General features: G+C 36.9%; 6 protein-coding genes, 1 non-coding gene and 1 pseudogene across 8 annotated transcripts; 5 read left to right on the top strand and 3 right to left on the bottom strand.

Annotated features, from left to right (window-relative positions):
• Positions 1-1867: 1867 nt before the first annotated feature.
• On the top strand, positions 1868-4142 carry LOC104733586 (protein EFFECTOR OF TRANSCRIPTION 2-like). The gene is made up of 3 exons (XM_010453157.3): positions 1868-2121; positions 2505-2870; positions 2983-4142. Exons 1-3 carry the CDS (start codon positions 2020-2022, stop codon positions 3955-3957), a joined length of 1443 nt encoding a protein of 480 aa, XP_010451459.1. The 5' UTR covers positions 1868-2019; the 3' UTR covers positions 3958-4142.
• Positions 4143-4432: 290 nt separating this feature from the next.
• On the top strand, positions 4433-5642 carry LOC104733578 (protein EFFECTOR OF TRANSCRIPTION 3-like; annotated as a pseudogene).
• Positions 5643-5900: 258 nt separating this feature from the next.
• LOC104733570 (serine acetyltransferase 5) lies at positions 5901-7233 on the top strand. The gene is made up of 2 exons (XM_010453142.3): positions 5901-6469; positions 6577-7233. The coding sequence occupies exons 1-2, from the start codon at positions 6023-6025 to the stop codon at positions 7069-7071; spliced, it is 942 nt and encodes a 313-aa protein (XP_010451444.1). The 5' UTR covers positions 5901-6022; the 3' UTR covers positions 7072-7233.
• A 298-nt stretch (positions 7234-7531) lies between these two features.
• LOC104733563 (protein NDL1) lies at positions 7532-10834 on the bottom strand. Its single transcript, XM_010453136.3, has 10 exons — positions 10458-10834; positions 9499-9598; positions 9311-9408; positions 9110-9198; positions 8951-9011; positions 8695-8859; positions 8548-8604; positions 8398-8453; positions 8157-8292; positions 7532-8060 (listed from the first exon to the last, which is right to left on the bottom strand). Exons 1-10 carry the CDS (start codon positions 10515-10517, stop codon positions 7842-7844), a joined length of 1041 nt encoding a protein of 346 aa, XP_010451438.1. The 5' UTR covers positions 10518-10834; the 3' UTR covers positions 7532-7841.
• Positions 10835-12145: 1311 nt separating this feature from the next.
• Positions 12146-12217, bottom strand: TRNAP-UGG (transfer RNA proline (anticodon UGG)). The gene has a single exon. It is a non-coding gene; the product is annotated as a tRNA-Pro (tRNA).
• A 125-nt stretch (positions 12218-12342) lies between these two features.
• Positions 12343-15354, top strand: LOC104733554 (histone acetyltransferase type B catalytic subunit-like). Its single transcript, XM_010453128.3, has 10 exons — positions 12343-12581; positions 12689-12730; positions 13136-13245; positions 13373-13441; positions 13554-13592; positions 13693-13769; positions 13873-13960; positions 14074-14155; positions 14262-14419; positions 14506-15354. Exons 1-10 carry the CDS (start codon positions 12503-12505, stop codon positions 15157-15159), a joined length of 1398 nt encoding a protein of 465 aa, XP_010451430.1. The 5' UTR covers positions 12343-12502; the 3' UTR covers positions 15160-15354.
• A 147-nt stretch (positions 15355-15501) lies between these two features.
• Positions 15502-21378, top strand: LOC104733533 (zinc protease PQQL-like). Of its 2 annotated transcripts, none has more exons than XM_010453111.2 (21): positions 15502-15837; positions 16186-16427; positions 16517-16642; positions 16727-16864; positions 16973-17107; positions 17200-17457; positions 17537-17674; positions 17760-17829; positions 17927-18140; positions 18392-18497; positions 18641-18874; positions 19236-19400; positions 19492-19641; positions 19721-19812; positions 19919-20000; positions 20124-20207; positions 20285-20401; positions 20490-20600; positions 20686-20766; positions 20854-21051; positions 21139-21378. In XM_010453111.2, exons 2-21 carry the CDS (start codon positions 16326-16328, stop codon positions 21202-21204), a joined length of 2667 nt encoding a protein of 888 aa, XP_010451413.1. In that variant the 5' UTR covers positions 15502-15837; positions 16186-16325; the 3' UTR covers positions 21205-21378. The 2 variants fall into 2 exon arrangements, with proteins under 2 accessions (XP_010451413.1, XP_010451407.1); XM_010453105.2 differs by having other exon boundaries at positions 16181-16427.
• Positions 21300-22684, bottom strand: LOC104733545 (malate dehydrogenase 3, cytoplasmic-like). Its single transcript, XM_010453118.2, has 2 exons — positions 22475-22684; positions 21300-22384 (listed from the first exon to the last, which is right to left on the bottom strand). Exons 1-2 carry the CDS (start codon positions 22632-22634, stop codon positions 21426-21428), a joined length of 1119 nt encoding a protein of 372 aa, XP_010451420.2. The 5' UTR covers positions 22635-22684; the 3' UTR covers positions 21300-21425.
• Between the last annotated feature and the right edge of the window lie 347 nt (positions 22685-23031).

Raw genomic sequence — 23031 nt, 5'->3', positions numbered from 1 at the left:
AAAAAAGGATGAAAACAACAGTTTGGACTTAATAGAAGCATGAGCCACTTGTCGACCTTCCATATAATCACATGGCTCCCTCATAGCTTCAACGCGGTTAGCAATAGCATCCTTAGTTAGGAATTAGGACAAACCATCAAAACAAGTACTAAATATGATGATGAGTCAAAATAATGAATGATATGACATTTTAACTGTCTTGGGCGTGTGATGTGTGCATACAATGATATACCTTCGAACTTCCAAAGTGAGAAGGTCGATCACTAAAAGGTCTCTATTGTGCGGTCAACGTATCCACATGCCACACACGACCCGGTTGGTAAAATATCATCTCATGAATGGGATTAACCTTCAACAACATAATTTTTATTTTCTCATAAAACAATTATACAATGGCAAATGTTAATTTGATAAATATCCAATCCTAAATAGTAATACACTAGGTACCAACCCACATATACTGCGGGATAAATTGATTCAAATAAAATATTATGAATAATATTATTATTTAAGATTTAAGATTTGTTTGTGTAAAATAAAATCTGTAAATAAAGTTTATTTTTTGTATATTCAAGTTTACATTTATCTTGTGTAAAAATATATTTCACTCGTGAAATATTTAAAAGTGAAAAAGAATATCATAGTGGTGGAGAAATTTTTGATGTCTTTAGTATTTCTAAAATCAAATTCACATATTTTATGTTTCACATTGTTATCTATGTCACTATGCCATTAAATAGGTAAAGTAATATTTTGTAGACTAATCTATTTAATTGAAATTAATCTAAGTGTAAAAATGCAATGAAAAAATGTATAAAAAGTGGTAAATAATAAAAAATTATAGTTCTGGTGAAAACTTATAGGGTAAAATGATTTTCTATGGTTTTCAAAAATCCAATAACATGGATACCATGTGAAGATTGTTGAGTCACATATATTTAAATAGTCATTAGAATTTTTAAATAGGAGACAAAGTATTTGTTTTTCAAAAATTTAAACTAGTGAATAGATTTTAAATTGTTTGTGAAATGTTATTTATTTTTAAGATTATATTGTGATAATTAATTTTTAATATGCATGAATAGTTAACAGATTTTTTAACGGGAGAATAAGTTTTGCGTTTCAAAAAGTTAAATATGTGAATAAGTTTAAATTGTTTGTGGTATGTAATTTACTTTTATGATTATTGTGATAATTTATTTAATTAATTTTTTAAAATATAGTTGAATAGTCATCAGACTTTTTCAAAATAGGAGAATAACTTTAGCATTTCAAAAATTAAATAAATGGTTTATAATTTTTTGTGAAATGTAATTTACTTTTAATAATTAAATAGGTTATGAAAGTGAAAATTAAATATATTTTTGGATTCTAGTAGTTGATTAAACATTGCCTCATATATTTCAATGACATATTTATGTAAATAATAATAAGAAGTAAACGCATTTATTAAAAGGTACATAAGCTCTGTGAGCACGACACCTCAGCTTTTTGGTGAGAGTGCTTCTCTATTAATATATAGGAGATTTTAAAAAAATCATTTAAGGCATATTTTGTAAATATTGATTTTATTCGAAAACTTAATAAATAAATAAAATTGGTGAAAATGAATTATAGGTTTTCCATAGTTTATTTTTTGGCTGATAGAATAGAACTATTGAAATCTGTTATTTATTGATAAGTCAAATAAATGGGTACTAAAAATCCTAAAAATAGAAGATAATCTTAAAATCTTAAAAGTCTTCATTAAGAATGTTTATATTCCCTTATGCTAATTACGTTCTCAACATTTGACTAATGTAGTTAAATATCAACTATTCCAACGGTAACTAATCTATAAACCGTACAGAAGAAGCTTCACAGTTCCAACGGTCACTTGACACTTTTCCTCGTCGGACTCGGACACAATAAAACAAAACACAATAACTTTTAGTTCGATACTTATCGGTTGTGTCTTTAATCTTTATCGGTTGTGTCTTTAATCTTTTGACCATATAAAATATCATTGGTATCATCGGAATGGAATTTGGGGACGGCGTTTCCTTCGCCGTCGTCCCCACTGTCTTCAAGAGAGAAGACTACAAGCGGACCAAACACGACTCTGTTTTCTCCAAATGGCAGGTCCTCTCTCTCTGTCTCTCTCTCCTTTGAGATCGGTTTCTATGTCTGGTTCTTTGCTCGATCTTGTGTTTTCTCTATAACCCATTTTGGGATTTCTCTGATTTCAACTGAAATGAGAAATCTGATCTTTAATTTTCCTGGAATTTGGTGTAAAGATCCCATTTTTAATGCCTAGTGTGTCTCTTTGATCCCCAAATGCTTAAAATCTATACAATAACTTTGATCTTGTATTAGTATTTGCGTCGTCTATGGAGATTTGCGGAAATGGACTTTAAAAAGTCTCTCTGGATTAGAATTGGTCACTGGCTCTTAGTCTCATTAATTACATTGCTACTTGAAGGAGTTAGTTTGATGTTAGTTTTATCTCTTATGCGCATACACAGGTTCTTATAGGATCCAACGATTGGGAGGACTTCAATAACGGAAAAGACGGTGTAGGTAGATACAGAGTTCAGAACTTACCCCGTAAATCTTTCCCGGGTCTGTATGAGATCGGAGTAGCGGTCATCGGTCAAGAACAAGGTCGAAAGGTTGAACCTGATGATGTTCTTGCTGCATATCTAGGACAAGCTGAAAGTGTTAGGACTAGACTCCAGCGTTATGGAAGATCCGGTGCTCATTTGCGCAATGTTTACAACCTTATCGACTGTGAAGCCGTTGAATCATCTCCAGTTAAAAAGGCCGTTACCGGGGGTTTATTTGAGGACATTTTCTCGAAAGGTGGCTCGATACTATACAGATGGGCTCCTGTAAGTATTTACTACACGTCTTGTTATATTCTCTATTGGTCTGCTACTGCTAAGTATACAATTTTATCTAACTCATGTGACTGTTTCATTGCTTTAATATGAATTTATTCAGATGGGATCTAAGAGGGTAGCTGAGGCAACAGAAGGGATGCTGTTGAGCACATTTGACTATGCTTGGAACAAAGGAAGTAACGGGGAACGACGCCAGCTTGATTTACTCAAGAAGCTTGGTGATCGTGAGTTTATGAGCAAGAGAAAGTCCGGTATATCACGAATGTTTTTCCCTTTTCTTCGGAACCAAGTTGGTATCAGAATCAAAGGAGAGAAGCATGTGCTTAAAGAAGAGAGAAAGCTAAGCTGTGATGTTGTTGATGAAGAGAAGAGTAGTAATTTCCTCACTTCAATACTCAAACTCACTCGGTCTAGACCTCAACCGGTTTCAGACAGAGTTGATGGTTCTTGTACTGATTCTGTTTGTGGAGTCATACTTGAAAATGGAGGTTTTTGCAATAAAAGTCCAGTTAAAGGAAGAAAGAGATGCGTAGAGCATAAAGGGCAGAGAGTTTGCCGTGTTTCACCAGTAAAACATTCACCGCCGCCAAAACCCGAGATGTTCACCGGACAAGATCATCACAATCATATAGAGTCTGATGTTACCTGTGGAGTGATCTTACCTGACATGGAACCGTGCAATAAGAGACCTGTTCCAGGTAGAAAACGATGTGAGGATCACAAAGGCATGAGGATCAATGCTTTTCTCTTTCTTCTTAACCAGACAGATCGTGAGAAAACAGTCAAAGACGAGGAATCTGATCCTGAATCGCATGAAGAGTTAAGTGACGAAGAAGGTTCGCCTCGCTTCTGTGAAGCTACAACAAAGAATGGCTTACCTTGCACAAGAAGTTCTCCTAAAGGAAGCAAAAGGTGTTGGCAACATAAGGAGAAAATTTCCCCGGTATGTTTTCAACCAGAAGCCGCAAAAACCGTAGCTTGTGGAGTTAAACTATGCAATGGATTGATCTGTGAGAGATCTCCCGTCAAAGGACGTAAGAGATGTGAAGAGCATAAGGGAATGAGAATCACCTAAATTAATCTCTTTCTCACTTATTTTATTTAACCGGAATTGTTTGTACCAAACCGTTTTGGTTTCGGTATTGGTCTGCTGAAAGAATAAACTGTACCGGGTGACTCAAAATTTCATTTTTCTTAATTTAAAATCAATTTTGATTTGTTCAGTGAACTTGAAATGAATAAAGGATAAACTGTTATGGATGTTGCATATTTGCCTATTTGCATTTTTGCTTGTATCTTTAGATGCTTTTAGATATAAAAATACATAAACCCGCGCCAGTTCTCCACTCTGTTACTTTGGACGTCACGATGCAAGGAACTGTAAAACCACCCACCTTTTTTTCAACTTCCCCACACTACTTCCATAACTCTCTATCATCTCCTTATATCATACATGTAACGAGAGATCTGTAGAAGAAAACATAGGCGAAGAAGAAATTCACAATCATAAGCAGAGCCGTTTGTTCTGTTTTGTTTTGTTTTGTTTGACAATGTCGTTTGTTCTAATATCGAAGATGGCGAAGTTGAAGATTAACCATATACGACACACGTTTAGTACCATGCAAAGAAGCACAACCGTTATGCCGGTGCTAAGTCAATTCTTGAATAATAGGTATATCTTCTCATCTCATTTATTCACAATGTTGTTACATTTGTATCGTTTGTTTTTCTTTCACTTAATGGTCATAATGTATCAACAGGTTGATAGGAGAAGAATTCAGTTCTGACGCCATCGACCACACTAGGTTGAAGAGAGAAGACTACAAGCTGACTATACACGACACCGTTTTCTCCCCGTGGCAGGCACTGTCTCTCTTAAGTTCTCTAGTCTTGTTACATTGCTATGGTAGATTTGGTCTTACTCTGTTTTCATATGCGCATTATGATAGCTGAGTATAAACTTAAACTGCATACACAGCCTCTTATAGGACCCATTGATTGGAAAGATTTCAATAATGGAAAACGAGGTGTCCGTAGATACAGACATGAGGAGGACTTACCCCCAAGACATTGTGTGGGTGTGTATGAGCTCGGAGTAGCACTCATCGGTCAAAACCTAGGCCAAAAGTTTGATCCTGATGATGTTATAGCTACATATCTAGGACAAAGTGTAGACGTTAGATCAAGACTCCAGGATTATGGAAGAAGCGGTGGTCATTTAGCCCCACTTTTTATTTGAAGACGCATTCTCGCAACAAGCCTCGATTTTATTTAGATATGCTCCGATATTATGTCAATTGTCATCTTATATTATCTCGTTACTACTGCTAAGTGTATATATATATAACTTTGATCTTAACTCATATGATTGGTAATGATCTGCTTTACTGTGATTCATCAGATGAGATCTAGGTGGGAAGCTGCTGCAATAGAAGAGATGCTCTTGAGCAGATATAATTATGTATGGAATACATGCAGTAACGGGGAACGACGCCAGCTTGATTTACTTGTGAGCAAGAGAAAGTCACAAGTGTTGGTTCCTTCTCTTCCAGACCAAGTTGTTACCAGAATCAAAGAAGAAACGAGTAATACTAATATCCTCGCTTCGATACTAAAGCGGATGAGACCATTTGGTTAACCGGAGCAAACCTACTCATTTACGTTTCAAATCTGTAATGTTGGTAGTTGTTAATTTGTATACACTCTCTGTTTCTGAACTGTAATACTGTATGTATTAACCAAAATTGGTTTGGTTTTGGTTTTGGTTTTGGTTTTGATTGGTTTACCGAAGCAATCTTCTGTATCGGTTTAATTCACCAATTTAAAACCAGTGACGTGTTTCTCTTCAACAGTGAACAAAGTTTGGTAAGAACGAACTGTCGGCAGAATCACCACCGTCGATTATGAGAAATATGAATCGAATCTAACGGTGATCGATAAAGATGTAAAACCAACGGCTCCGATTTGTTTTCTAGAAAGCACGTTTAAAACACGCCACGTGGGCAATCATTATCTTTTAGTCTATGGATTTAATAATTTAAAAAAATTCGGTACGATGAAAATTAATAAGCCTAGAAGGTTGGAAACATTAACAGGTGAGGGGGAGATAGAAATCGGAATCTTATATCGCCGTCGTTAAGATGCCACCGGCCGGAGAACTCCGAGATCAATCTCCATCGAAGAATAACAATAACAATCAATCTTCCGATACTCAATCCGCAGAAGCAGCAGCAGCAGCCATATCTGCAGCAGCTGCAGATGCGGAGGCTGCTGGGTTATGGACACAGATCAAAGCGGAAGCTCGCCGTGACGCTGAGGCTGAGCCAGCTTTAGCCAGCTATCTCTACTCGACGATTCTCTCTCACTCTTCTCTAGAACGATCTATCTCGTTTCATCTAGGAAACAAGCTTTGCTCATCGACGCTTTTATCAACGCTTTTGTACGATCTCTTCTTAAACACTTTCACCTCCGATCCTTCTCTTCGTAACGCCACCGTCGCCGATCTACGCGCCGCTCGTGTTCGTGATCCCGCTTGTATCTCTTTCTCTCATTGCCTCCTCAATTACAAAGGCTTCTTAGCGATTCAGGTGAATGAATCCCTAATTCGCGATTTGATTTTGTGAAATTAGTTTGATCCTTCAATTAGGTCAATCTGCATCATTTGATTTGTGAATGTTGTTGAATTTGAATCTAGGCGCATCGTGTTTCACATAAGCTATGGACACAGACTCGGAAGCCATTAGCATTAGCACTACACTCAAGAATCTCTGATGTGTTTGCTGTTGATATCCATCCAGCAGCGAAGATTGGAAAAGGGATACTTCTTGACCACGCAACGGGAGTTGTAATAGGTGAAACAGCTGTGATTGGGAACAATGTTTCGATCCTTCACCATGTGACACTTGGTGGAACTGGGAAAGCTTGTGGAGATAGACATCCAAAGATAGGTGATGGTTGTTTGATTGGAGCTGGAGCAACTATTCTTGGAAATGTGAAGATTGGTGCAGGAGCTAAAGTAGGTGCTGGTTCTGTAGTGTTGATCGACGTGCCTCCTCGAGGTACAGCTGTTGGGAATCCGGCGAGACTCGTTGGTGGAAAAGAGAAGCCGACGAGTCTTGATGAGGAATGTCCCGGAGAGTCGATGGATCATACTTCATTCATCTCGGAATGGTCAGATTACATCATTTAAAGTTATTGTTATTATTGTTTATGTGTTCTTGAAAGGGTAAACCTTTCGACCATTTGCTTGTTGAGAGATGTAAGTGGTTCTATGAATTGTGAGTGAGCTTTGATGTTTTTGTAATCTTACATAACATCTTAGGATGTCGATACAATAAATGGTCTTCTTCTACTTTGGATTCAAGTTTGGCTCGGATTTACAGTTGTCTACATCCATTTTAAGGGCTCAACAAAGATCGAGTAGCACTGGTCTTGTTCAGACTCCGTTTCCATTTGCAGTTCAGTTAACATTTATCTGCTGTCTAAAGTTGAAGGACGAATAAATCTCAAACTAAAAGGTTTCAATCTGGTTATCCAAATAGTTCAGGATCAAGACTGTAAAACCATTGAATCTCAATATACAGGAAGATTCATATTCGATAATAAGTGAATCCAAACTTAAAATCTCTCAATTCTTGAAGAGAAGCAAAGAAGGTGCAAAATGAATTTATTACTTGAATCTGCAGAGTCCATCACAAAACAATTGTTACAATGTCACAACAACAGAACATTTTACATATGTATAAGAAATGAAATAATAAACAACATTTTGTGGCTTCTTAACAAGAGAACTGTCGTGTCTGCTGACTACAAAAGAATGTGTTATATATATAAGGATGACTTGGAAATTTGTCCTCTTCGTCTTCTTCTCGAATCTCCCTAGTGATTTGTTCTATATCTACAAAAGCCCTAAGATTTTCTCCTCAGCAATTAGAACCAATGAATCAGTAGCACACAAACTTAAGCCGCTGAGAGTCGGGTTTTGATAGGCTTAAGCTTTAATCCCATGCTTTCAGGAGAGAGAAGCTCAGGTGCAATACAAGAAGGGCTAAGAGGACTTCTAGGGCTCTCTGAGAAAAGACATGGTCTATATAATCCATAACCCATCAAGAAATATTCCATTGGGATCAACATTGCATGCGGTTGCTCCTCTGTTACCATTGAACCACAAGCCTGAACCTAAAAAATTTCAAGAAAACATCGATAAGTAGCTAGAAAACCAAACATGAATTGATATGTAGAGTAAAAAAGGATGAGGATTTTGTTTTCTCAAACCTCAACCAAAGCACAGTATCCTCTATCCAAAGTTGCTGCCATGTGAACAGCTTCTGAGTAGAAGGGAGATTGGTCTCCAATGAAGATAAGTGTCCTGCATTTTAGTTTCTTCAATCCACTTGAGATGTCAGGTCTCCTGTAAGAGCAAATGTTTGGTTTGCATAAAGTTAAGAAAGGCACGATTTGACACCATGAATGAATGCTGCTTAGATAAAAGATTTTGAAGTATTTGTTGTGTTACCGATCAATGGCGTCAAGAAACCGCATAACGTTCACGCTTTGTCTCTCATCAAGCAGCTAAGAAAATCACCAAAAGTCAAAAGTGTCAAATCACTGATATAGAGAGATCTATCTATTGACTAATCAGTAAAAAAGAGAGTTAAACACTGACTCTTCGGCAAGCCTGTGCTATATCTGACTCTGGAATCTCGACATTACCACGAACTTCCTGTAGCAAGTAGTTGCAACCGGGTTGAATAAGAGAAGTCTGGAAATGCAACAAGTGTAGTAGAGAGAAATGGTCATTGCAGTTTCATACCTTACTAAAATATCTCTGAAGCAAAAATTCCTTTACCACTCCACACATCCCGTAGTAATATAACAACTTTGAGATAAGCTTGTTGTAAAACCATTCAGACCAAGATGGGGCCTTGCATAATGGCGAGACAAGAATCAAACCGAGAACACGTTCTCTATGTTTCATCTGAAAAGTTTTACAACAGAGAACATATTATAAACACAATTGTTTGTTTGAAGCAACAGACTATGAGAAGAGAAAACGAAGAGGAACCTACCGCGAATAAGGTGAGGATGTAAGCACCTGCAGTCACACCCATACACATCACAACGCCAAGGCTGAACAAAAGCTTATACGTTCTTAGTTCCAACATTTTACATTACAGAACAAAAGTTGAGAGCTTCAGTAAGCCAGATATAAGGGATTCAATCATTACCCGAAAAAGTTAAGAACTTCAAGGATCTGATCTGCCAAGTCATCAGCAGAAGGAGCTGAATCATTAGGACAAATCGGAGCAGCTCCTAACTGCAAGAACTCTTCGTGAAAATGCAAGAAAACGATGACAATCATGTGAGTAATCACGCCAAGCAAATTAATTACCAAACTAACTTAAAAAAAAGGGAACTAAAATATGGACCTCATGCCCTGGTGGACTGATATGGTAAATGCAGAAGTTATGTAACAGCAACGAAGCTGCTTCAGGGCAGAAGAATAATCCTTGGAAGCATGACATATCTGAAGAATGAAGCAACAAAAACATTCAAAACTTCAGCAAAAGAGACCAAGGATCCTGTAATTTAGCCTCTAGAGATTCCTTAGACTTACGGTTAAGGGCCAAATCAGGATAAGTAATCAATGCTGGCTTTTCTCGGTCTCCATACACAATGACAGATACAACACCACTTGCAGTTTTGACACGATGCTCCTGAACACAAGAAACCAGCAAATTTTAACAAAAAGTAACATGAACACCAACAGAAACTAAGCTTTACAAGTGATAACCATACACTATCTCATACCATTGTTTTGTTTATCTCCAGTAACAATTAATATATTTACTAAAGATAGGAATATGACAACTGACTTTAGGTGGAAAAGACATATATATATAAATGTATACATACACACAATAAAGAAAGGAACACAAACTGAAACAATCTCTGTTAAAGCTTTTTCCATGTGCAGTTTTTACTACTTTTAGTGCAAAAAAACAAAATCAAAACTTCATCATCAACAACCAAAGAGGATGGCCTAATTCTAATCATTGTGAGTTTTTATTAAAAAAAAAAAGGGAATGACAGTGTAAAAAGATGAGCTAATATGAGTGTTGTTAATGAGATAATAAAGAAGCATTAGTCTAATTAAACAATGGATTAAAGGTAGACAAAAACAGCTGGAGTTTTCTTTATTCTCATATTTTTTTTATAAATAAAAAAGGCAATAAGACAAAGAATAAGGAATACAAAAGAAGAAGAAGATATCTTTGAATAGAGAGAAGAAGATCCCAAGAATAATCCCATCTGGAAAGAATCATAAAACACAAAAAAAGAAGTTTCACAAATCCACAAGCAAAGAATTTTTCAAGAACCAATCTGGGGGGGGGGGGGGGGGGGGAAATGTATGTTCTTCTCCAAATCTACATAAAGATTGGATTTGAAGCAAGTTTAAGATAAACCCATAAACGAAAGTTTCCAACTTTAATCGGATCCGATTTCAAGAAACCAAAAAAAAACCAAGAAAGATTTGGAAATTGGAGAGTTAAAAGAAGGGAATGGAAATGAAACCTTGCCACCAAGATAGATCGTTTCAACGTCGACGGAAACGGCGCCGTATGAGTCAGCCATTGACAACAAAAGCTTCTCAGCTTCCGCCGTCACCGTCGTCGTTGTTTTTTATTAACAGTTGGGAGAACAAAAGCTTCTTCTTCTTCTTCTTCTCCCAACCTCTAGATTGTTTTTTGGCTTTTCTGTAGCTTATATACAAAGCGAATCCTTTTTTTCTCTTTCTCTCTCCTCTCTCTCTCTCTTAAGACCTCTCTGGAAAAAGAAACGAATTTTTTTTTGTTTTTTTTCCTTCTTCTTCGTTTAGTCTCTCTCTCTCTTAAATTTTGCGGTGATTTCTCCATAGACGCCGGTAGTCGTAACATGACACGCGAACGGTCAAAAAAAAAAAAAATTTTGGATTATTATAAAAATGTAAAATGATTTTTTTTTTTTTTAAATATGAGGACAAGTTGAGAAAGGTGGGAGAAATTGGTTGCAAATTAATAACCGAAATTTAAAAACTAAAACTGAATATAACCTTTTTATCGGATGATTAGTTTTTATTATTTAAAAAAATTGAATCTGAACGGATAAACCAAATTTTATTTTCGGAAAAAGGATATACTACATAGAAAATAATTTTTATTGATGCAATTGTAATTATTATTATCTCATATATTTTATAATTGAATACAGACGTAAATATAAAATTAAACATAAGTTAAACTAAATTTCATCAAAATAAACATACTAAATTTAATTAAAAATGCCTTTAATATATTCCAAATCCAAACTTTTAAAAAATTAATCACAATCAAATTATTGTATTGAACACATGAAAATGATTATTGATAATTACTTTTCTTATCAATTACCAAGTTAACTGAATTCACAAAAATAATTAAATAACTAATGTATAATGAATTTGAATATAGTTAGAACAACAAAAGAACAAAACAATTTTTTTTTTTTCAATGATGCCGAACATTTTTTGCATTCAGATTGGAATTGTTGTTATTAAAGTCTTTGTTGCAATGGTACCTATGACTTCACATTACAAATTTTTCTTTTCTTGTAGTCATTCTTGTTTATTTGGTGTTACTTGCAAGAATGTCAGATCAACTATAAATTTTTTTAAAATAGTTTTCTTTAGATATTATAAACAGTCTTAAAGTTCAATTCCTATGAATGATTTCTCAAATGTGCAAATCGATTTCAAATGACAGATGAGATAGATCATGTCGTTTTTACAACATGCACTTTTTTAATAAAATCTTTCAAGAAAACATGTTGGGAATACATCACAATCACAAGTAACCAAGTCGGTATTTGTTTAATCATTTTTCTTGGTAACAAATTTTGTCCATTTTAGATACTATAAACATTAAACATATTTTTGGAGTTCAAATTCATGGTTTAAAAAAAAAACAAAAAGAATTCAAATTTATGATAATTAAAAACACAAAGAATTCAAATTTGTGATGATTAAAATTAGTATTTATAAGGAATTTTTGAAAGTTTTGAACATATATTTTTTTTCCTGAACAAAGAATATGTTTTTATCAAACAATTTAGCTAAGAGAATGTGATAAAAAAAAAAAAAGCTTTTAAGATTTGAATATTATATATATTCTTTCCTCAAGAAAAAATATTTTTATCAAACAATTTAGCTAGAAAGAATGTGACAAAAAATACCTTCAAAAACAAATGGGGCGTTCCGAGAATCGAACTCGGGACCTCTCGCACCCAAAGCGAGAATCATACCACTAGACCAAACGCCCTCAATTAATTGTTCTCTACCTATGAAATATATAACTTAAAAAAACGCTGAATTAGGTCTCACTATAACTTCCATTTGGGCTTCTAACGGGCCTTGCTTAAAAGTCACGTGCGGATCATGTGGTGTGTATTTCTCCATCTGCAATGCTCTCACTACATTTACATAAAAGAGCCCTAAAGCTGAGTGACTCTGTAACATCATCGCTCTCTCCGCATTTCCCCATTAACCCTCCAATTTTCCCGCCTTAGTCTCACTCTCTTCCCGCCTTAGTCTCGCCGGAGAATCCATGGTTCAGAAGAAGCAAGCCGCCGCCGGTCCAGATACCGAGCCTAAGAAGCGTCGTCGTGTCGGGTTTTCTCCCGCCGGTAAGTCATTTCTGTTCTTGTTTGTTTTTTTTCTTCCTGTTCTCGCGATTACCCCACTTGCGTAGCTCTGATTTCGTATTTTCCTTTAATCCGTTTCTTATCTGCAGATACTGGTGTGGAGGCTAACGAGTGCATCAATATTTATCTCGGTGCGTATTTTGATTTTGGATCATTTGAGTTTGATTTTTGGGGACATAGCTTCGTACGGAAATTAGGGTTTCGTTTCCTGCTTTCGACTTCCGTGTTTGTTGCAATTCGTATATGGAATGGGTGTAATAATCGTTATTAAGAACATCATGAGCCGAATTGTTGTGATTTAGTCCCTTGCTCTGTGTCATGTCACAATACTCAAATTGGTAGTTCTCTGATGTTGAACATGTAGAGCAGATCTATATACTGAGGTTTTGTTGATTTTACGTGTTTATCTTTTTTTTTGCCATATGATGTTAGCTTAATGAGTCAGTCATAAAAGTATTTTATGTGTGAAGCTTCTTTAAGGTTTGTTTGTTGTTACATAATTTTGATGTTTGTTTTCGTGATGGGTGATTTTATAGTTTCCAGCAAAGAGGAAGTTGATTCCCCTGATATTTCGTGCGTGAAGCCAGTTGACTTGAATGATTTCATTGATGGCGATGGCAAGATATATGGTTACCAAGGTTTGAAGGTAATGTGGATTTACTATGACATTACTTTGCTCTTTCTTGTATTTCTGGTTTCCATTGTTGTAATTCTGTTCTGAGGTAATCTATAATTTTGATGTTTGTTGTAACAGTCGGTTTCATTTGTTGCAGATAAATGTGTGGATCAATAGCATCTCACTACATTCATATGCTGATATTACATACCAGAGCACAACCAACGTAAGTCTTGATTTTATTTTCTATATGTTGGATTGTGTTTTATACGGCTTTCTTAGAATGAAACTAACCTTGGAGCATCATTATCATGTTATCTTTTGGTATGTGTTTCAAGGGAGAGAAAGGCATCACGGACCTGAAATCTGCTTTACAGGTACCAATCAACTTTGATGTCTCATCTCATCTTAGAATACCTGCTTCTTCTTTTTTTGCTATCCTTTTATTACTCTGATTGTCTGCTTCATTCAACTCAGAACATATTTGCTGAGACCATCGTTGAGAACAAGGAAGAATTTCTGCAAACCTTTTCAACACAGAGAGATTTTATCAGGTGCATACTTTCATACTATCTTGAACTTGTTCCCAAATTATTTAAGATAGGTTTCTCTTTATAGTCTCTGTATAATGTTGGAAATTCTCATTGATTGTTCTAGAAATATGGTCTCGGACGGAGAGGTAATGCAATCTGGAGCGACAGATGGGAGCAGCAATAATGCTGAAGTGGTTTCTTCAGATCTCCAGGTAGGTTTTACTTGATATGTTTCATGTATCGTTGAGTAAATTAGTTTGAGATGCTTTAATCAGCTGTGAGCTGCAAATGTTTAATGAATGAAATTATGGTTGATTATCCTCAGGTGATACGGATGCAAATTGGTTCTCCAAATGCTGGACTCCTCTATAGCCGATTGGTACCTCTTGTTCTTCTTTTTGTTGATGGTATATACCCATCCACCTTTGCTCTTTCCAATTATCTTGAAACTTATTTTTCCCTCTAGTTAGTACTAAGTACTAACAATACATTGGTCCATTTTTTTTTGATCAGGCAGCAACCCGATTGATGTCACTGATCCTGACTGGCATTTATACCTCTTAATTCAGAAGAAAGAGGACAAGGAAGATCCTTTGTATCGAATTGTGGGCTTTACTGCAATTTATAAATTCTTTCGTTATCCTGACAGGTTACGGATGAGACTCAGCCAGGTATAATAATGTATATAGCCCAAAGATCTCAGTCCTTCTTGCAATCATATTGATTTGACTGTTTATGCCTTGTGTTTGGATTTCAGATCCTGGTCTTACCGTCCTTCCAAGGAAAAGGACTCGGAACCTATCTCGTGGAGGTAGTAAACAATGTGGCTGTAGCAGAAAATGTTTACGATTTGACAGTGGAAGAGCCATCTGAGAAGTTCCAACACATTCGCACTTGCGTCGACATTAACCGCTTGCTCGCTTTCGATCCAATCAAACCAGCAATTGATTCAGCTGTTCAGACTCTCACAAAAGGAAAACTATCGAAGCGAGCTCAGATACCTCGATTCACCCCACCTTTGAACGCCATCGAGAAAGTCCGCGAATCTCTGAAGATTAACAAGAAACATTTTCTCAACTGCTGGGAGATTTTGATTTATCTTGCACTTGATCCTATCGACAAGTACATGGAAGATTACACATCTGTCATCACGAACCATGTGAGAAGCGACATTCTGGGAAAAGATATAGAAACTCCAAAGAAACAGGTCGTAGATGTTCCGAGCGAGTACGAGCCTGAAACATCCTTTGTGGTTTTCAAATCACTCAATGGAGAAGAAGGTAATACCAATGTTCAAGTTGATGAAAACAAACCGGATCAAGAGCAGCAGCTGAAGCAACTGGTTGATGAAAGGATTCGTGAGATCAAGTTGGTTGCTGAGAAAGTCTCTAAGATTTCTCCAAAGGCGTGAGATGAATGAGAACACTTTGTGAGAGGTTTTATAATTATGAGAAGCTTTTTGTTGAATGATCAAACTATATGTGATCTTCAGAAAGACAAACCTGTTTGTGTTCGTTTTGTAGTGGAGGTGGTTGAGTAAACTAATGTACTTCCGGTTTAGTGGTTTCGTCCGGTTATAATATTATTGGTACAATTTACATCGTTACCTCGTATATTGCGGTTCAATTAAGAATGTCGGATCGAATTTTAGCAAAAACCGGAATTGTGGTTAAGGAAATTAATGCTGGTTGTAGTAAGATTACCGGGCGAACCGGTTGTCAAAACCAAGAAAAAAACATAAGAAGAACAAATCTCGAAGGGGTGGGACTAATTGTGCCGTCTCCAAAGGGAGAAAAATTTGTATTGTGTGTTGTTTTGATAAACGAATTTGATTTTGACAGAGTGAGGCAGAGAGAGAGAAAGAGAGAGAGATGGATTTGATTGCGGGAGAGAGCTCGAAGAAGGTGTTGAGGAAACATGGATTCAGGTCGCTGAAACTGATGAGTGTGGACATGGAACAAGAACTCGGTAACGAGCCTGAGCCTTTTGGTGCTGATTATGGAAGACTCGATAATGGTCTCGTCTACTATGTTCGTCGAAACTCAAAACCAAGGATGAGAGCTGCTTTAGCTCTCGCCGTTAAAGTCGGGTTAGCTCTTCTTCTTCTTCTTCGATTTTGACGACATTTGAATTTGATTTGTTTCTTCGTTGATCAATTGAATTTACTGTTTATTTAGTTTTTCTCGCTGAGATTTAGGGTTTTCACTTTTGTTCTGAGTCGAATATTTGATTTATTTGATCACTGTGCAGTGTTGATCTAACTTTGATTTGATTTGTGACTTTTTTTTATGAACAGATTTGTGACATGCATTAATATATTCGTAGTGTATGAGGATAAGAGAGAACTGGGATGAAGTTTAGTTGAATTATGCAATGTGTTTGAGTGGCTTACGCTTCAAATGATGCTGACACACTTTTTGGTTTATTGGCAGTTCAGTTTTGGAAGAGGAGGATCAGCGTGGAGTTGCTCATATTGTAGAGCATCTTGCGTTTAGTGCTACAACGAGATATACAAACCATGATATTGTCAAGTTCTTAGAGAGCGTCGGAGCTGAGTTTGGACCCTGTCAAAACGCAATGACCACAGCGGATGAGACTATCTATGAATTGTTTGTCCCCGTTGATAAACCTGAATTGTTATCTCAGGCTATCTCCATTTTAGCAGAGTTTAGCTCCGAGGTAAATGTCTTTGTGACTCTGTCTCATCCATTTCTTTTTGTTTCATTGTTTTTTTTGGTCTGTCTGAAATCTGTGCTTGGTTTGTTTAGATTCGAGTCTCGAAGGAAGATTTGGACAAAGAAAGAGGTGCTGTTATGGAAGAATACCGAGGGAATCGGAATGCTACTGGAAGGATGCAAGATTCGCATTGGCAGCTGATGATGGAAGGTTCAAAGGTATGTCATGTCTATTGTTAGTCATTTTTGCAGTTTAAGAGAGATTCCAATGTGTTCTTGAAAAAGACTTTCATTTGACCGCAGTATGCTGAACGTTTACCTATTGGGTTGGAGAAAGTGATTCGATCTGTTCCTGCTGCAACTGTGAAGCAATTTTACCAGAAGTGGTATCATTTATGCAATATGGCAGTTGTGGCTGTTGGAGATTTTCCAGATACAAAGGTACTACTATTTTAATTTATTACTGTGATATCACTTTTGTTCCTTGGCTATTCAAGCATTTATGATTATGTTGTAAGGTCGGAATTTGTTGATAATCCTTGTTTCTAGACTGTAGTTGATTTGATAAAGACACATTTTGAGGATAAAAGATCAAGTAGCGAGCCTCCACAGATACCAGTGTTTCCTGTTCCTTCTCATGAAGAGACACGATTTTCGTGCTTTGTTGAGTCAGAGGCAGCTGGGGTTAGTCAAATTTTACTCTCTGAACGTCTTCCATATTAGCATGATGTCAATTTCCTAACTGCTAAGCTTCTTTTTTGGTCTTTGGCTTTTAGTCTGCAGTAATGATTAGCTATAAGATGCCTATAAGTGATCTGAAGACAGTGAAAGATTATAGGGATATGCTTGCGGAGTCAATGTTTCTACATGCTCTTAACCAGAGACTATTCAAAATATCTCGTAGAAAGGATCCTCCATTTTTTGCGTGTTCTGTGGCTGCTGATGCTCTGGTGAGCCCATTGAAGGCCTATATAATGAGTTCTTCTTGTAAAGAGAAAGGAACTCTTGCATCTCTAGAATCTATGCTTCTCGAGGTCTCTTCTCTTTTCCCTCTTTTCCAAGTTTTTTTCACTTTCTTCTTCCACCCCTTCATTGGTTCTCTTGTGTGTTTAGGTTGCTAGGGTACGCCTTCATGGGTTCTCGGAGCGTGAAATATCTGTTGTTCGGGCTCTCATGATGTCCGAGATTGAATCTGCTTATCTGGAACGTGATCAGGTCCAATCAACGAGCTTGCGGGATGAATATATACAGGTAAAATCTGTGATGAACTTTAATAATCAGCATTCTGTCTTTCCCATCTACAAAAATCTTGCTTAAACTTTTTTTTATCTTGCAGCATTTCCTTCACAAGGAACCTGTTATTGGGATTGAATACGAGGCACAACTTCAGAAGACTCTTCTACCCCGTGAGAACATGCATACTCTGCTTATAAAGTGTAGTCAGTATAGTACCATTTTTGTTATATAACTCGTATAAATTATATTGGTTCCTCTTTGATGCAGAAATATCAGCGTCGGATGTAGCCAGATACTCTGAAAAGTTAAGAACATCATGTGGTTGTGTGATCAAGACAATGGAACCTAGATCTGCTGCTACGATTGATGATTTGAGAAATGTTGTCTCAAAGGTTAATAGTCTTGAAGAAGAAAAGATGATTGCTCCATGGGATGAGGAAAAGATTCCAGAAGAAGTTGTCAGTGAGAAGCCAACTCCAGGGTAAGCTCTTCTTTACTTTTGGATTTTGGTTCTATTGACTGTAGTTTTCAGAGTGAATAGAGATCCTAAAAAACTAATATCTTTGTGCAATTATCAATTTCCTCGAGAGCTGACTAGTTATGAAGTCTTTTACTAAACTAAATGAGTCTTTGTTTAACTAAAAGTAGACAAACCTCAACTGACATGCATATATTTTTTTCATTTGTTATTATTTATCATCTGTCACTAATGTTCAATGATGTTCAATGAAGGGAGGTTACTCATCAGCTTGAATATCCAGAAGTTGGGGTTACAGAATTGACGTTATCAAATGGAATGCAAGTTTGCTACAAGTCCACAGACTTCTTGGACGATCAGGTGCAATATTAACTGACATTACAATAGTTTGGAATCAGCATGTGTGTGTATATGCTTATGCATAGATGGCAATATATTAAGCTCTGAGCTTCTTCTTTTGCTTATTGTTCCATAACTTCATGATTGGCCTTTTCCCCTTGCAGGTTCTTTTTACCGGGTTCTCATATGGAGGATTATCTGAACTCCCTGAGAGTGATTACATTTCATGTTCAATGGGATCAACAATTGCTGGTGAAATTGGTATGTTTGGTTATAAGCCATCAATGCTTATGGATATGCTTGCTGGTAAGAGAGTTGAAGTTAGCGCAAGACTCGGACCGTATATGAGAACCTTTTCTTGTGATTGTTCACCCACAGACCTTGAAACTGCTTTGCAGGTTTGCCTTCTTCCTCCATATGAACGTGTATTTTCTAAGTTCTTCCAGGTTGATCTCAGGCTTGTTACTAACATATTTAGCTGAAACCACGCAGTGGACTTCATTAAGACATTAACTATGACCTCTTCGATTTATACTTCATTAACCATAACATATTTGGCGGAAACAAACTGAACTGTACGAAACCTACAGTAGAGTTCATTAACATATTTGCTAACATCTAAATGATAGAGCTTGAATATATTGTGCATCCTAAAATGTTTTGCATTCTTGTTTTTCCTCTAATAATGTTTCGAATCTCTTTGGATTATACTTGCATTATCTTGGCCTTAGAGTTGAACTTGATTATACTTCTTTGCAGCTTGTTTATCAACTATTTACTACAAACGTGATGCCACAAGAAGAAGAGGTTGGAATAGTAATGCAAATGGCAGAAGAAGCGGTCCGTGCTCGGGAAAGAGACCCATACACTGTCTTTGCCAATAGAGTAAAGGAACTCAATTATGGAAACTCTTATTTCTTTAGGGTAATGATATCTTCCTTCTTTTTTTCGAAATGACTAATTATTTCTTGGTGAACGCACAACTTGATTCTAACCCCTAGTCTCTGATGTGTAGCCGATTCGGATTAGTGAACTCAGGAAAGTTGACCCTTTAAAGGCTTGCGAATACTTCAACAGTTGCTTTAGGGATCCATCAACTTTCACAGTCGTGATTGTAGGGAACCTTGATCCTACTATCGCGCTTCCTCTAATTCTTCAGTATTTGGTAAGTTAGATCACATCACTGGTAATACAAAAAGTAAGCTCGGGATAATTGACTACATTTTTGCGCTCACTTTATGCAGGGTGGAATACCTAAGCCTCCTCAACCAGTTCTCCATTTCAACCGTGATGACCTAAAGGGCTTACCATTCACTTTCCCTACGAAGATAACAAGGTAAGCTGTATCTTACTTTGATCATACATCGACCTAACAGAGACAATGATACTGTGTGTTTCCCTTGATAATTACATATTTGACTTTAAACGTGGAAATATTACAGAGAATTTGTACGAAGTCCCATGGTAGAAGCCCAGTGTTCAGTCCAGTTATGCTTTCCTGTGCAGTTAACAAATGGAACAATGGTAAGGGACTTTGCTTTATCATCTGAACCTAGCCTGCGTTGATTACACTTAAGACATTTTTCCTCTTGTCTTTACGAATAATATTTCAAATACAATTGCTTCATACCATTAATTCTATGATAGATCGAAGAAATCCACTGTATCGGCTTTTTAGGCAAACTCTTAGAGACCAAGATAATTCAGTTTCTCAGGTTCACGCATGGGCAGGTATATTCTGCTCTTTGCGTTAGTTTTCTATGATGATCATACCAAACCTTTAGTGACCTAACGTACCTGTTAAGCAGATATATTCTGCTGAAGTCTCAGTGTTTCTTGGCGGGAATAAACCTTCTAGAACTGCAGATTTGCGTGGTGACATCAGTGTAAATTTTTCCTGTGATCCAGAAATCTCCTCTAAACTGGTACATCCATGTTCTCACACGATTGATAATGGTTTCTCTATATCTTTGGCTGCCTTTTGTTCACGAAAGCCATCTCTTTGTCTTTCAGGTTGATTTAGCTTTGGAAGAAATTGTACGGCTTCAAGAGGAAGGCCCTTCGCAGGAAGACATTTCAGCTATCCTTGAAATCGAACAAAGAGCTCACGAAAACGGCCTGCAGGTTTGTTTGTTTTTGCCTACTCTTCACAATCGCAAATGGATTTTATTTTGCTGCTGAAACAAAACGGATTTAATTTTCTGGTCAGGAAAACTATCACTGGTTAGACAGGATTCTACGTGGATACCAATCAAGGGTCTACGCTGGCGATTTGGGCGCCTCTTGCAAGGTCAGTTACTGTCAATGCTCAATAGCTGTTGTCGTTCAAAATAAACAGTCTTTTTATAAAGGGTAGAAACTTCCCTATGGTTTTCAGATTTTAGAAGAAGGGCGTTTGCGAATGAGAGAGTCACTTGCACCACAAACAGCGCAAGCTGCATTACAGCGTATCCTTCCTCACCCGTGCAAGAAACAGTACACTGCTGTTATTCTCATGCCGCAGAGATCTCGTTTTGGATTTCTTTCATCCATCTTTGCTTCACGGTCCGAGACCCCTTACATCCGTGACACCAAGGTCAGTGTTTAGTTGTTCTTTCTCTTGTCTCCGTAGATGTAATTTTTGCAAGCATTATAATATAAATCGTGTCTCTTTGGTTACCAGATTTTGGCGGGCATTGCGAGTTTGGCTGTTCTTGTTTTTGGCATCTGGAGGTACTCTCGCAAGTAAAAGTCTGATCTCTCCTTCTGTTTTGTTTTATTTGTTTTTGTTTAGTTTTTCGATTTGCTGATTTTTTAACCTCTAAGATTTTAGAGCTTTACATGTATCAATGAACCTCAGCGTTTATTATGTATGTTTACATTATTTTTACAAGAAATTTAGAAGACATTTATTTCTTTACTACATTGTTTGTACATGACTCCCATAGTTTTTCGACTTTTGGTTTTGGTCTATGCATTGAGACAGGAATAGGCTAAATCCTTCTCTTCAGCTAGCTCTCGTGCAGAGTCATCCATTTTCTTCCTTGAAAACTCGTCTATACTGAGTCCTTGTACGATCTTCCAACTCCCTTTCTCACAGGTAACCGGAAACGAGTAAACCAAACCCGGTGGTATACCATATGATCCATCAGAACAAACACCCATAGAAACCCAAGTTCCTTTAGGGGTTCCAAGAAACCAATCACGGATATGGTCACAAGCTGCGCTAGCAGCGGATAAAGCACTCGACTGTCTCCGTGCTCTTAAAACAGCTGCACCGCGTTGCTGAACTTCAGCAATAAACTCGTTCTTTAGCCAGTTTTGATCTGTGACAAGTTCTTTTATCGGTCTATCTCCAGCTTGTGTAGAGACCGTTGCGTGATTGCTGTCGGGATACTGAGTTGAAGAATGGTTTCCCCAAACGATCATGTTCTTCACACTGCTCACGGGAACACTTAGCTTATCTGCAAGCTGAGCTAGAGCTCGATTATGGTCGAGCCGTGTAAGGCAAGTGATGTTTTCTTCCGGGATCGATGGTGCAAACTCTTTTAAAATCAGAGCGTTTGTGTTAGCAGGGTTTGCTACAACAAGAACCTTGCAATCCTCTGATGCATAATTCTCTAAAGCCGAAGCTTGAGCTTTATATATCACTACATTTTTCGACATCACATCTTTTCTTTCCATGCCTGCTATCCTCGGGTATCCGCCGATCATTATGGCGATATTCACATCTTTACATGCTTCAACAACATTAGTTGTCGAGATAACGCCTTTGAGAAGAGGGAAGGCTGAATCTTGAAGCTCCATTTTCAGAGCTTCCAGTGATCTTGAAGTTGGTTCTATATCGAGTAAATGCAGAATCATGGGTTTATCTGGACCTAGCATCATACCTCTTGCAATCATTGGAGCAATTGCATATCCTATGTTTCCTGTTCAATAGAAAGTTCCCAATTATATTATGAACAAACTACATATAACCAGACCAAACCAAACAATTTGGTTGAGGAGACATTCATTACCTGCTGCACCGGTAATCAACACCCTTATGGGATCTTGCTCAATGTTTAACAAATTACACATGTAAATTATCATTTTCCATGACAAAGCAACACAAAACAATAGAACCAAAGCTTTCTGAATCAAAGAAGTATAATCTATTCCTTCTATAACGAAATCCATTTTTTTTATCTTTCCAATTGTAAAATATAATCAGGCAAACGAATGGGTGTTCATGTTTCTCCAAAGTTCAATTTATAAAGCTAGGAAAAAGAAAAAAAAACCAAGAAGGCATAAGGAATCTATGAAAAGCTTCTAAGAGGACATAACCTGATACTCACAAAACTTCAACGTACAAACTCTCAAGTCTTAAGTCATACAACAACAACAATAAGGAATCTCAATCTATGTAGAGATCCTCAAAACTTCTTTTGTTACTCGTACGGATGTAATCTAAGTTTACGGTTTCGGATCAATTGTTTCGGTTTTTGGTTTTACCGGTTTATCCAAACCAATCAGTTTATAAATTCGATTAAACTATAGTTTAGGCCTTTAATGGACTACTAAAAAATTACGAAAG

The sequence above is a fragment of the Camelina sativa genome, chromosome 2 (assembly GCF_030686135.1).
Source record: "Camelina sativa cultivar CO46 ecotype springtype chromosome 2, ASM3068613v1".
NCBI lineage: Eukaryota > Viridiplantae > Streptophyta > Magnoliopsida > Brassicales > Brassicaceae > Camelina > Camelina sativa.
The sequence above is the reverse complement of the archived record's forward strand: the minus strand, read 5'-3'. Positions and strand labels throughout refer to the sequence as shown.